The sequence below is a fragment of the Alosa alosa genome, chromosome 16 (genome assembly GCF_017589495.1).
Source record: "Alosa alosa isolate M-15738 ecotype Scorff River chromosome 16, AALO_Geno_1.1, whole genome shotgun sequence".
In the NCBI taxonomy this organism is placed as follows: domain Eukaryota; kingdom Metazoa; phylum Chordata; class Actinopteri; order Clupeiformes; family Clupeidae; genus Alosa; species Alosa alosa.
The window spans coordinates 1,863,503-1,877,935 of NC_063204.1; the positions used below are offsets into that span (position 1 = coordinate 1,863,503).

The 14,433-nt window shown below is 43.9% G+C and overlaps 1 protein-coding gene across 2 annotated transcripts in view; it reads left to right on the forward strand.

Annotated features, from left to right (window-relative positions):
- Positions 1–4,632: 4,632 nt before the first annotated feature.
- smpx (small muscle protein X-linked) overlaps positions 4,633–14,433 on the forward strand; it is a 13,384-nt gene continuing 3,583 nt past the window's right edge. The window contains exons 1-2 of one of the 2 annotated variants that reach the window (XM_048266817.1): positions 4,633–4,732; positions 11,062–11,124. In XM_048266817.1, the coding sequence (XP_048122774.1) occupies positions 11,086–11,124 (39 nt within the window). In that variant the 5' untranslated portion in view covers positions 4,633–4,732; positions 11,062–11,085. Of the gene's footprint in view, positions 4,733–5,492; positions 5,658–11,061; positions 11,125–14,433 lie in introns of those variants that run through there. The other variant, XM_048266816.1, reaches the window with a different exon arrangement.

The window sequence follows — 14,433 nt, forward strand, 5'->3', positions numbered from 1 at the left end:
GTGTGCAATATGTGTGTTGGAGAAGCTTCCTGATGAAATAATGTGCTGTGTATGTAGGGGGGGGGGCAGGGACTTACTATTGCAAGCAGAGTACTGTATGTAATGTATGTGAGTGATGACAGTGAAGATGTGTGTGTGGGCGGGAAGGGAGTGGAGCAGTGACTGTGTGTGTGTGTGTGTGTGTAGTGTGTAGGTGGGTAGGTGGGGGCAGTGTGCTGTAAGTATGTAGAGGATGTGTGTTGGAGAAGATCCTGAAGACAATGTGCTGTGTGTATGGGGGGCAGTGTGCAGCAAGTATGTAGAGGAGGCTTACTGTAGCAAGCAGTGTGCTGTATGTATGTGAAGTGATGACAGTGATGATGTAAATGTGTGTGTTGGGGGGGGGTCAGGGACTTACTATTGCAAGCAGAGTACTGTATGTAATGGATGTGAGTGATGACAGTGAAGATGTGTGTGTGGGCGGGAGGGGAGTGGAGCAGTGACTGTGTGTGTGTGTGTGTAGTGTGTGTGTGTGTGTGTGTGTGGGTAGGTGGGGCAGTGTGCTGTAAGTATGTAGAGGATGTGTGTTGGAGAAGATCCTGAAGACAATGTGCTGTGTATGTGGGGCAGTGTGCAGCAAGTATGTAGAGGAGGCTTACTGTAGCAAGCAGTGTGCTGTATGTATGTGAAGTGATGACAGTGATGATGTAAGTGTGTGTGTTGGGGATGGGGGTGGGGTGGGGGGTGGGGGGGCAGAAAGGCTAGGCAATCAAGGACATGGGTAGATGGAGGAGAAATCAAAAATAATAAATAAAAAGTGTGCAAAAGTTGGAGAAAGTCAGATATGTGTGTGTGTGTGTGTGTGTGTGTGTGTGTGTGTGTGTGTGTGTGTTTTGACGTGTGATGGAGAATGCATGGAGGTCTATGGAGCTGTACCCCTCAAAATCCACTTTTCTCGGGATATATTTTTTTTTTCAAGTAATACAAGTATTGTATTCGAAAGGGGAGGCAAAGAAAATACACTTGGTTGAGTATTATATTTTTTAAAGTCACTTAATTGTTCTAAAAAGCCTTTCAAATGTGTCAATGACGTCATTCATTAGCACAATGCTAGCGTATTATGTGCAACAACGACCCACCTGTAAGAAATCAAAAGGGCATAAGTACTCGTTCATTCAACTTTTGACCTATAACCCATGTTGAAGTTATACAAACTACAATCAAATCTGAGATTTGTCAACGACAATCAGGTGAAAGAGTCAAATTTAGCCGTCTAGCTCCATTGACTCCCATTCATTCTGCACTCATGGCGATCGCCCCCAGTGGAACTCTGGTGGAACTGCATCCAAAATTCGGTACAATGGGACTTAATACGGAGTGGCAAGGCTCTCCGTAGACGGGCTCTGGTGACAGAGAGGGTTGAAGCGGAGCTGGTAATCAAGGATCTTTGATAGTGATCTTTGTAACAGTGATCTTTGAAAGTTTATCAACTTTCATCATAATACTGCAGGGAAAATTAACAATAATTTTGATTGTAAATTATCTTTTGGTTATGACTTTTTTTGTTGTGGTTATTTGGATATGGCTTGCTGTTTAGGCCTCATATTTAGGCCTATGCACAGTTACACTGTTATACTGTACCTCCAATACTTTTCCTGTTGTTCCTGGCTGCACACAAACTTAACTTCACAAAGATCTTTGGTCTACTCGGCTGTTGAGCCTCTTGATTACAGGGCACAAATAGCCACAACGGTGTGCCAAACCAGTGTTTTTCAACCTTTTTTGTGCCACGGCACACTTTTGACACTTAAAATGTCCCACGGCACACTAACATCCTGTGTGAAGAAAAAATAAACATACCATGGCCTAAAATGTCAAATAATACACAGATATGGCCATTATTATGGCTTCTATGCAAGACCTGCTCAATAAAACAAGCGCCCTCTGTTTCATTTGTAGGTGACTATATCTAATTTAATTGTTGTTACGAACTGGATATGTGATGATTCTGTGAATACTGGATATGGGGCCCCCGTTGTACAATGCCTGCATACCACAAATAGTGCAATCATACAATCAATGAGAGCATGTGGTTATAAATTCTTTGATGCAACAGTTGCTTTTCTGGACCAGTGAGTGACATTTGGGTGGTTTTCTGCGTCACACCTGATGATCTCTCACGGCACATTAGTGTGCCCCGGCACAGTGGTTGAAAAACACTGTGCTAAACCTTGTTCCATACTTACATCACTGAAAGGACATTTTTATGGCATAAAAAGGTCATTGATCATTAATCAAAGACTAAATTTACTGCCAGGCAAATCTCTGTCATCATCTGCCATCCAAAAGTAAACCCTTAAAATGAGTGTGAGCAACCTGCAGGAAAGTGTCTCTGTGATACGATCTGAGGAGTAATTTTCCATACGGGCTAGACTGGAGACTGTTCTTTTGCAATGGAAGCTCAGTCTCCCCTCAGGCAGTCTGACGTTTCACAAAGAGTCATTATCAGCTCCAGGGGTAGCTTTGATAAGCTGCAATTATGTTGCTCTGTCACACAGATCTTAGAGATTAGTGGAGTGCCCCTTTGATTCAATATGCTAAGCAGACCCTTGTTACATAATAACTATAGTGTCCAGTCAGATCACGTTTTAAAATGTGTGGGCGGCATCTCGGCCAAAAAAGATAACAATAATGATTAGTCATTTTACAGCTTGTGGGCCGGACCCAAGCCAAGAGAAACAAGTTCATGCCAGTTATATCAGCCACATCTGGCCTTGCGATGAAGCATGACACTCAGAACAGCCAGAACAGTTTGGTAATATTTGGGAAGAAAGAGCAGTGGGTCAGATCCAATGGGCCAGTCCAAATGATCTGTGTCCACTTTCACTATGTGGGTCAGTTTTTAGCCAGAACTGGGCCAAACGTAGGTCACAACTTGGCAGGAACTGTGGAATAACTTGGCAGGAACTGTGGCACACCTGGGCAGGAACTGTGGCATAACTGTTCTATAGCATCCGTACCGCATTCAAGTTTAAGTTCCTATGGGTACCCGCTGGGTTAAAGTCTGTCTTGGAATATTTCCTGATCCCACCCCATCTTACACTCGTACTCATGTCCTTTGTGTCTCTTCACTGTCCTATCCTATGAGGCACAGGCGTGGTCCAGAGGTGGGCCAGACATACAGTATTTCACTATCTTAGCAGGCAACTGACAGTGGGCCTGCCCAAAAGAACTGACTCTTTTTTGTGGTTTTAACATTTTATTATTTAAATTAGGGCTGTCAATCGAAATCAAAAAAATGAATCTAATTAATTACATACTCTGTGATTAATTAATCTAAATTAATCGCATATATAATTTTTGCTGTGAAAGTATTTTAAATATTTAAATTCAAATGAATCATTGAATAATCAGCATTAGTGACATTAAAGTTCAAAAACTCTTTTATTATTGTTTTCACAGTTCAAATAATGGCCATAATAATCTATGATATGACCTAATATGCTGAGGAAATAAATACAAAAGTGCTTCAGGAAGAAGTTTTTTTTCACATACAAGGCATTTCAGTCCACAGATATAACCTAGGGGACACAATGAAAATTAATTAACACTCCCCTCAATGTCAACACTTATTTCTTTGCATTGATGTGCGACTATAGAGTTGATGAACTCCGGTGATATGCAAATTCCTTGCTGCAGACTTTATTTTCAACACTTTATTTTTTATCAACACCATTAGGCCGTTTTTTAAAAGTAAATGTTCCAATCAATGATCCAGGCAGCATGTTTTCTTCTCTCTCCTTCATTTTACAGTCTAATTTTTACTGACTAGAACGGCTCGGGGTCAAAGGTCATACGGAATCGATTAATCTGCTCTAATTTTTTTAATCAGTTATTTTTTCTCAAATTAATTAATCGAAATTAATCAGTTATTTTGACAGCCCTAATTTAAATACAGTCTCAAGCTGTCATGGGTGGACACTGAGGATGGAGAGTCACACTTGAGCATGACAGGCAACCCAATGAGGAAGTGAGCTGTGTTCCTTTGGAAAGCATTTCACAGAGGAGTGAATTTGCATAGCCATATTACCTGGATGCTGCCGAGTGTCTAGTGTTGGGTCAGTTGATGGCCTCTTGCCGAAAGCAAAGGTTGCCTGCAGATAGGTGAAGCTCAAGACTCAGGAAGCAAATATACCCAGTCAATTTGGCAGAGGTAAGTGACACAGCTCAGTGTTTTACAGGATAGCCAGACTTTCTTCCTCAGGATTCACAACGTCTGTGGTAGGAGTTCACTTCAGGTTTGTCTTTTGATTTCATCAACGTTATCTGATTAAATGTGGTGGGTTTTGTCTGTGCTGGAATAGGGAAAGCATTGGATTAAAGCATCGGGGAACACCTGGGAAACTGTGGTGGTGGTGTGTGATGAAGTTTCCTAATGATAGCCTGACCTGCTTACTGTATATTGCACGATGTAGCTGGCTCTCGCGTCTGACCATGTCAGCCTAGTTAAGAGATCTGAAAACATCAAGACCGCCAGAACCGTTTCCACTAGGGATGGGGTTGTCATGTCAAACGGCAGACCAATCAGGAGGCTCCCTGAGTTCCGCCTGCCAGGGCATAAATTAGGTCAGGATCTTAATAAGGAATCGCTCTGCGATCCCCTCACAGGAGAAATTGAAGGAGGAGGAGAGGACCTGAGAGAGACCAGGCAGGGCGTGGTCTGCCCCCGAGCCTTACAAACACTTCTGAGGAGGTAAGGACCTTGAGGCATGGCACACCTTGCTAAGCTATTGCATGCGACAGGTTCCACTGTCCCTTTTAGCTGGAGATAGTGTGTATGTGAGTGTGAGTGTGTTCCGCTTGGGCTTCTGATGCTACAGGAGCCATGCAGGCAAAACCAGGCCAGGAGGCAGGCTACTGCTTACGCTGTCATCCTCTATCCATTTTTTTTTGGCTCGGCATTTCTAGCACAGCATTACGTAGCACTTTTGCCACATGTCACCACAGCTGCTAAAGATGGTGTGAGGATGGTATGAAGAATGTTTATATATACTCTCTCATGGGATATGAAGTTATGCAGGGGTGTCCAGCTCTGTTTAGCATGTGTTCTATTGGTTTGGGAGTACCAATGCAGAGTAGGTATTGTTGTTGTCATTGTGTTTGTGTGAGTGGTCACAGAGTAACAGATGCATACCCTGAAAGCCTTGTGCTATTTTTTGAAGTTTTGAATGAGGTGTCACAGAAAATGTGTGTGTGTAAGTTCAGTGTGTCTGTGTGACACGTCTACGAGATATTTGGTCTGGTTAAGGTGTCTCTTGCTCTCTCTCTCTCTCTCTCTCTCTCTGTGTATCTGAAGTGTCTGCGGTTGATGGCGAGTGAAAGCAGGTCCTCTCTGTGTATCACACTGCTATTTATAGTGAGAACAAATCCCAGATATGAGAGGAATCCCTCGTCCATTTTGTGGGGTGGTGAGAGAGGAGAGAGAGAGAGAGAGAGAGAGAAGGAGAGGGAGAGAGAATCAGAGAGAGTTTGCAGACCTGTGTCGTAGAACCATACTGGTCTAGTCTGGCTGGTCAAGTCCAAGTAGAGAGAGAAACAGAGGGGGGTGAAGGCAGCTAGACCTCAGCACCTGTCCTGTCTTATCCAGGCAGGCAAAAATCTGTGTTCTACTACATCAGGTAAGTGACTCAAATATGTGTGTGTGTGTGTGTGTGTGTGTGTGTGTGTGTGTGTGTGTGTGTGTGTGTGTGTGTGTGTGTATCTGTCTGCACATGTGTCTGTGTGAGTCAGCTTTGTATCCAACCTGAGGATATGTGTACAATTGTGGCCATGATGCAGTGTATGTGTGTAATAGTGTATCTTGCATGTTTAGCTAGTCAAAGCCACTCCATCTCCCCAATTAGACAGTGTACCTTTGAGGAATATTATGGTTTTGTCTTTCACTCGGCTCCACTGGCAACTATACTGTAGAGTATAAATGGTCTGAGGTGTTGTCCACTATGAACAAAAGGGCATTGCTCAACTGGGTGACTTATTGGACACTGAAATGTTAGCCAGAGATCTGCCTGTGATGCTCAGTGTGGAGTGAAAAGGGGAAAGAGGTTGAGTTAGCAGTGATGTTGATGTGTATTCAAATTAATGTGCATTGAAATTGATGTAATTTAAATAGTATAATTTAATATATTATATGTACACACACGCACACACACGCACACACACACACAACGCACACATACACACACACACACACACACACACACACACACACACACAACACACACATAACACACACACACACACACACACACACACACACACACACACACACACACACACATAACACACACACAACACACACATAACACACACAACACATAACACACACACACACACATAACACACACAACACATAACACACACACACACATAACACACACCCACACACACACACACAACAAGCACACACACACACAAACACACAAATAACACAGAGTGCCGTAAAACTTGGTCAACAATGCCAGTACAAGAGGCCGGTCTGCTTTACATAATGTGACTAGTGGTGGACTTGCCATTAGGCATGCTAACACAGCACACACAGGTGTCATTGTTAGAAACCAGATCGGGTCCTTTTGATGGAGACACTTTTTAGCATGGGATTTGCATGGGGATATCTAAGGCTGTGGTATGGGAGTCGTGCGTGGGGCACAGCTCTGTGGGTGCGGGGTCAGTGGAGATGCTTTCAGTGAATGAATGAGTGAGTGAGTGGGTGAGTGAGTGAGTAGGTGTTGGAGAACTGTGTAGGTGCGGGGTCAGTGGAGATGCTTTGAGTGAGTGAATGAATGAGTGAGTGGGTGAGTGAGTGGGTGTTGGAGAACTGGGTGCGGGGTCAGTGGAGATGCTTTGAATGAGTGAGTGAGTGAGTGAGTGAGTGGGTGGGTGAGTGAGTGAGTGAATAAGTGAGTGAGTGAGTGAGTGAGTGAGTGAATAAGTGAGTGAGTGAGTGAGTGAGTGAGTGAATAAGTGAGTGAGTGAGTGAGTGAGTGAATACGTGAGTGAGTGAGTGAGTGAGTGAGTGAGTGAATAAGTGAGTGAGTGTTGGAGAACTGTGTAGGAACGGGGTCAGTGGAGATGCTTTGAATGAGTGAGTGAGGTGAGTGAGTGAGTGAGTGAGTGAGTGAGTGAATAAGTGAGTGAGTGAGTGAGTGAGTGAATACGTGAGTGAGTGAGTAAGTGAGTGAGTGAGTGAATAAGTGAGTGAGTGAGTGAGTGAGTGAGTGAATAAGTGAGTGAGTGTTGGAGAACTGTGTAGGTGCGGGGTCAGTGGAGATGCTTTGAATGAGTGAGTGAGTGAGTGAGTGGGTGAGTGAGTGGGTGAGTGAGTGAGTGAGTGGGTGAGTGAGTGAGTGGGTGGGTGTTGGAGAACTGTGTGAAATTTATGTCAGCTGGGTCAAGTGGGCCTATATCATAGGAGATTAAGAGGTCTTGACTGTGTGTGTATGTGTGTGTGTGTGTGTGTGTGTTTTTGTGTGTGTGTGTGTGTGTGTGCGTGTGTGCGGAGGGTGGCATGAGTGAACATCCTTGTGTGTATGTTTGTGGTTCAGTGTGTGCATCCATTATTGAGTTTGCATATTGTGTGTGTGTGTGTGTTTGTCTGAAAACCATGTGTCACCCATTGTGTGTGCAACAGCTTTAGCATATTCTGAGCGTGGATGTTTGAAAGGATGTTTGGTGTCCATCTGCAAGCACAGGGCAGCTGGACTGGTCCATCTCTCCCATATAAATATAACCCTCGGCTCCTGGGACCAGTGCTACACTTTATCCACTCAAGCCCCACTGTTGATACTGTAAACAAACAGCCTTAGCGACAGTAGCTATGGCCCAGGACAGAAGCTTCCATCAGTATCCCTGTCAGTCCCCCCTCCCTCTCATTCTCTCTCTCTCTCTCTCTCTCTCATTCTCTCTCTCTCTCTCTTTCTCTCTCTCTCTCTAGATCCAGAGAGAAAGATCTAGATAATAAGAGAACAGGGCTTAGGAAATAGCTGAAATGTACCTACAGTGATCAAAGTGAAAACAGTTGAAAAGGACAGAGACCCAGAGTGTGGTAGATAACTCTTTCGGTTCACTACAGACCAGTAGGCACGGCTGAAGTGCCCTTGAGCAAGGCACCTAACCCCTCACTGCTCCCCGAGCGCCGCTGTCGCAGGCAGCTCACTGTGTTGGGATTAGTGTGTGCTTCACCTCACTGTGTGCTGAGTGTGTTTCACTAATTCAGGGATTGGGATAAATGCAGAGACCAAATTTCCCTCACAGGATCAAAAGAGTATATATACTTATACTTATATAGGGATCAAAAGAGTATATATACTTATATAGGGATCAAAAGAGTATATATACTTATATACTATATACTACAAAGAGATAGAGCTGAGTTCCGTTCAGAAGGGAAATAGCACTTTGTGACGTTTGGTGATACATTTGTTATGTAATGGCTCTGAGGTCAGTTGTGTTCGTTTGGCCGTGCCATGTGCTGCGATGGGGCCACCGGTTGGAACGAGTAACCAAGGTGACTTCGCGGCAGAACACTGACTCACTGAAAAACACGGCCACTTAGCGCAACCACAGAAACTCGCTGGGATATTTGCTATGAAAATACCAGCCAGCTGATGCATTATCAGTACAGGGGCAATTGGACCATAGCTATCGCTCACAGAGAAAGCAAACAGATAGAGAAAGAGCTATTCAAAACACACAGCTCTTAAATGATGAACAAAACACACAGCTCTTAAATGATGAACAAAACACACAGCTCTTAAATGATGAACAAAACACACAGCTCTTAAATGATGAAGGGAAGGGAGTCGCGAGGTCATGGGTCGTGAGGATTTTATTTGCAAAGTCATTTGTTTCCATATAGACTGATGTTGAGGAACTACTCCTGAACTGTCACCCCAGTGTGTTCTTTAAACAAAAGCACACACACACTTACACACTCCAACACACTGCCCTCAGCACACACACACTTACACACACCAACACACTGCCCTCAGCACACACACACTTACACACTCCAACACACTGCCCTCAGCACACACACACTTACACACTCCAACACACTGCCCTCAGCACACACACACCCCACACACACCCAACACACTGCCCTCAGCACACACACACTTACACACTCCAACACACTGCCCTCAGCACACACACACTTACACACACCAACACACTGCCCTCAGCACACACACACTTACACACTCCAACACACTGCCCTCAGCACACACACACTTACACACACCAACACACTGCCCTCAGCACACACACACTTACACACTCCAACACACTGCCCTCAGCACACACACACTTACACACTCCAACACACTGCCCTCATGTTTTCATTTGTCATTGTTCACTGTATTTTGCTCTCATTTATGTGAAGCATGTTGACTATTCAATATGTTTCCACGTTACATAGTGGCACCATCATGGAGAGACTATTCAATATGTTTCCACGTTACATAGTGGCACCATCATGGAGAGACTATTCAATATGTTTCCACGTTACATAGTGTAGTGGCACCATCATGGAGAGACTATTCAATATGTTTCCACGTTACATAGTGGCACCATCATGGAGAGACTACTCAATATGTTTCCACGTTACATAGTGTAGTGGCACCATCATGGAGAGACTATTCAATATGTTTCAACGTTACATAGTGGCACCATCATGGAGAGACTGTTCAATATGTTTCCACGTTACATAGTGTAGTGGCACCATCATGGAGAGACTATTCAATATGTTTCCACGTTACATAGTGGCACCATCATGGAGAGACTATTCAATATGTTTCCATCGTTACATAGTGTAGTGGCACCATCATGGAGAGACTATTCAATATGTTTCCGTTACATAGTGTAGTGGCACCATCATGGAGAGACTATTCAATATGTTTCCACGTTACATAGTGGCACCATCATGGAGAGACTATTCAATATGTTTCCACGTTACATAGTGGCACCATCATGGAGAGACTATTCAATATGTTTCCACGTTACATAGTGTAGTGGCACCATCATGGAGAGACTATTCAATATGTTTCCATGTTACATAGTGGCACCATCATGGAGAGACTATTCAATATGTTTCCACGTTACATAGTGGCACCATCATGGAGAGACTATTCAATATGTTTCCACGTTACATAGTGTAGTGGCACCATCATGGAGAGACTATTCAATATGTTTCCACGTTACATAGTGGCACCATCATGGAGAGACTTCAATATGTTTCTCTCCCAATTACTTAGACACGTCCACACTGTAGAACTTTGCTATGAAATGCATCCCTGCAGTAAACCTGGAAGTGATAGTGTGATAGTAGATATCTTTGCTTTGTCTGAATCTTTGTACTACCAGCTGATCTGTGTGTGTGTGTGTATGTATGTGTGCATGTGTGTGTGCACGTGTGTGTATGTGAATGAATGTGTGTGTCTGTGTGTGTGTGTGTGTGTGTGTGTGTGTGTGTGAACTGGTGCTAGTGTTTGTGTGCATATGTGTTTGAAGGGGCAAGAGAGAATCAGAGAGGACAACACAAGAGAAGAAGATAAAGAATGAGAGTAAGGGAGAGATAGAATACAAGAAGAAAGAAGGGAGAGATAGAATACAAAAAGAAAGAAGGGAAAGAGAAGCAGGTCCAGAGAGAGGATGAAAGAGGGGGGACCACATGAAGAAAAAAAGGAGTGAAGAAGTGAAAGAGTACGAGATGGAGAGAAAACATTAAATTAAAGAGTGTGTGTGAGAGAGAGAGAGAGAAGAGAGTGTGTATGTGTGTGTGTGTGACAGAGAGAGAGAGAGAGAGGGAGATGGTTCTCACTCTCTCAAGCTCCATGAATGATTCAGGTGCGAGGGTTACAACCTGCCCCTCACGGCAGGAGTCGCTAAGCAACCGAAAGACTATACGCTGCTCCTGAAAGCCACAAATGGACAATGGCCCAACTTTTCCCTGACACACACACACACACACACAGGTCCATCTGGCCACTCAATGCTCCAAGTGTCTTTTCTGTGTGTGTCCTGCAGGATTCTGGACTTTTCTGTTAAAAAATGTCCAAGCAGCCATCGTCCAACGTCAAAGCCTTGCAGGTGAGTGTGTGGCTGTGTTTCATGCCCTCTCTCTTATTTGTTTATGCAGTTGCAGGAGTTGACGTACATCAGGGCGATGACACCCAGAGGCCATGTTTTACGTAGATTTGTTTATTCATTCAGATCATGCCAGAGATTAAGACTGTTCAACATAAACTTGTTTTATTCAGAAAAGCAAGTTATTTTCTCGTAACACTGAGTACTATCTGTAAAAAACACACATTTTAAATGCGCACGGCATTACAGTAGTGTTTCACAATCCACGTCAGGCTTTTCAGCATACAGTACACGACACACTCACAGATCTGCTGCCACTTTCATTGCGTCACTTTTCTCAGGGTATCCTCCCTGTAGCAAACCTTTACGAGAAATGTAATTTGTATAAAAATAGGCCTTTGGACATCTCCACCGATCTCGGGTGGATTATTGCCAATCGATCATCTGCTCATGTCACTGAGGGGAAGCGAGTGGGGGGCACTTAAATATACGGCCAGGCTCGGGGGTGGGGGTGGGGATGGGGTTATTGTTATTGTGCAGAACTGTAGGTAGAAGCAGCATGAGCAAGAGTGTGATCAGAAAATACACCAGTTCACCACTGAGCAGCAGAAACCTATACAATTAGCTCACATATACAAACACCTGACACGCAGCCAAAAATAGACACTTTTTTCCCTCTCAGTAGTAGTATAAACTCTCCATATCTAAGTATTTATAGAATAAAAACACAACAGCACTGTGGGACAGGGACTATAGACATATTTTTGAAATGACAGTAGAGCACAGGCTTGTCCAAAAGAAGAGAGCCGGGAGGGGGGCGCATGCACACCAGATAAGGAGCACTGGCACACTGTCAGGAGAGAGGAGAGGAGGGGATTAAAAACCCTTTGCTGTGGAGATTCTGCTGCTCTTAAGCATTTAGACCTGCAGCTGCTTCAGACAGATACCACACCAGACTGGAGAGAGAGGGGAAGAAAGACAAAGAGATAGATACCAGACAAGAGAGAGAGAGAGAGAGAGAGAGAGAGAGAGAGAGAGAGAGAGAGAGAGAGAGAGAGAGACAGAGAGAGAGAGAGAGGAGAGAGAGAGAGAGAGAGAGACGAAAGAGAGAGATACCAGGAGAGAGAGAGAGAGACAGAGAGAGAGAGAGAGAGAGATACCAGGAGAGAGAGAGAGAAAGAGAGAGAGAGAGACAGAGAGAGAGACAGAGAGAGAGAGATACCAGGAGAGAGAGAGAGAAAGAGAGAGAGAGAGAGTACCAGGAGAGAGAGAGAGAGAGAGAGAGAGAGAGAGAGAGAGATTCCAGACGAAAGAAACAGGAATGAAGAGAGGAAAGGGGTTAATAAACAGGAATGAAGATGGAAAGGGGGGTTGAGAGAATAAAAAACAGAGAGGGGAAAAATATAAAAGAGAGAAAGAGAAGAGGGGGAGGAGAGGAGAAGAAACGGAGATATAAGATATAAATACTTCAAGCAATACACACTTGTTACACAAAAAAGAGATACTACTTTAAAACTACAGAACTGAAGATGCAATCGGCGGCAGCAGCAGCAGCCAATTCCTTAATGGCTTTATCTACAGGTCTACTCCAGTTAAGACAATATTTACCCTCACTAACACCTTTTCTAGGGGTCTATGAAGACCAGTACTCCCCTAACCTGTAACCGTCGCTTGCTTCCCCACAAAGAGATCACAGATATGTGTCTGTCCCTGCTATCTGTGCGCCATCGGAGAGACTGACCTCCTGATTTTCATGAGAGCTTGCTATGATATGACAAGCTGTTGCCACGACGATAGCGGAGTTGTATGGGCGTATGTCACCACTGAAGGTAGCCATCACAGGCAGTAGCGGACCAGTAGATTTGTGCATTGTGTTTCTAAGCCATTTTAGCCATTTAGCATCACCTGGATTCAAATGTATACAGTCTTTGGTAACCTGGAAACTTCACAAGGACACCAGTTCACAGGATACTCCAAGATACTTAAGGGATTGCATGTAACCCAAGGAGATGAGCTAAAGTATACATTTGTTTACATCAATTACTATGACCCCTGTGAGATGAACTAAAGTATAAGTTTGTTTACAATAATTACTATGACCCCTGTGAACTCTGGAATGATCAAGGTGATTCTTGTTTGAACTGACCTCATCCCTGGCTTTGGCTCTGGTTGGTTGGAGACCCTGTACACAAGGTTCTTTGACTTCCACTGACCACCACTCAGGGGCTTTCCACTGACCACCACTAGGGGGCTCTTCTTTGACTTTGTCATTTTAATAGCATTTGCAGTTGTCAAGAACCCTTTTCGGTAACACTTTATTTGACAGTATCAACATAAGAGTGACATGACACTGTCATTAACACATTACACTGTCATGACATATGAACCCTAACCCTAATCCTAACCTTTAAAGGTGCCATGTGTAATGTCCGCCAAAAATCAATACTCCACATTCCATAAAAGATGGGGGCAGTATACCTCCAGAAAGTGAGCTGGTTTACCCTAGAGTAACAACCGAGACTCGTGTATTGCAATTTGGCTAGCGGTTATGTTGTCCGCATACTGCCTCCCATGGCCGAAACTGGTATTATGACACCTGTCGGGCTGTGGCTAGTAATTTAGCATGCTAATTCAGGTTGATATCTCTGCAGCACTATACCTTGTTATTTTTTTTAATGACATCATCGCCCATATTTCTACTCATTCTTTTGATGCGTGTAGCTCATCTTTTGGATATTTTTACCTCAATTCTTACACATGGCACCTTTAACCTTAATCCTAACCACAACCCTAACTCAAACCCTAATCCCTAAACCCTAATCTAAACCTAACCCTAACTTGTTATGACAAAAAACAAATGACCTTTAATAACAGAAGCGTTCTGTCATAAACGTTTATGACACGTTCATGACAGTGTCATGTCACTCTTATGTCGACACTGTCAAGTAAAGTGTAACCCCCTTCTCTTTCTCTACAGACATAGGCGCAACATATGGGGCCGGTTGGGGGCATGTTGTAACTGTCCCCAATTGATCAAAACCAGCTAATGCAACCCCTAAAAAAATCATATCATCATGATGAATGGAACTGTTATAATGTTCAACTGAAAGCCTTGCCCTTGCCTACAGAACAACCTTGGATGGTTCTCCTTGTAGAGATCATTCTGGGTGTAGGCCTGGTTCTGGGTTCATTTGATAAAGAACCCTTGTGGGTTTTTGAAGGGGTGGAGGATGGAGCTGTCAGCCTCTGAGTTGAGTCCTCTCAGAGGTCCTTTTTCCATGTGGCTGTATCTAGCAGCGAGGCAGTGTCGGT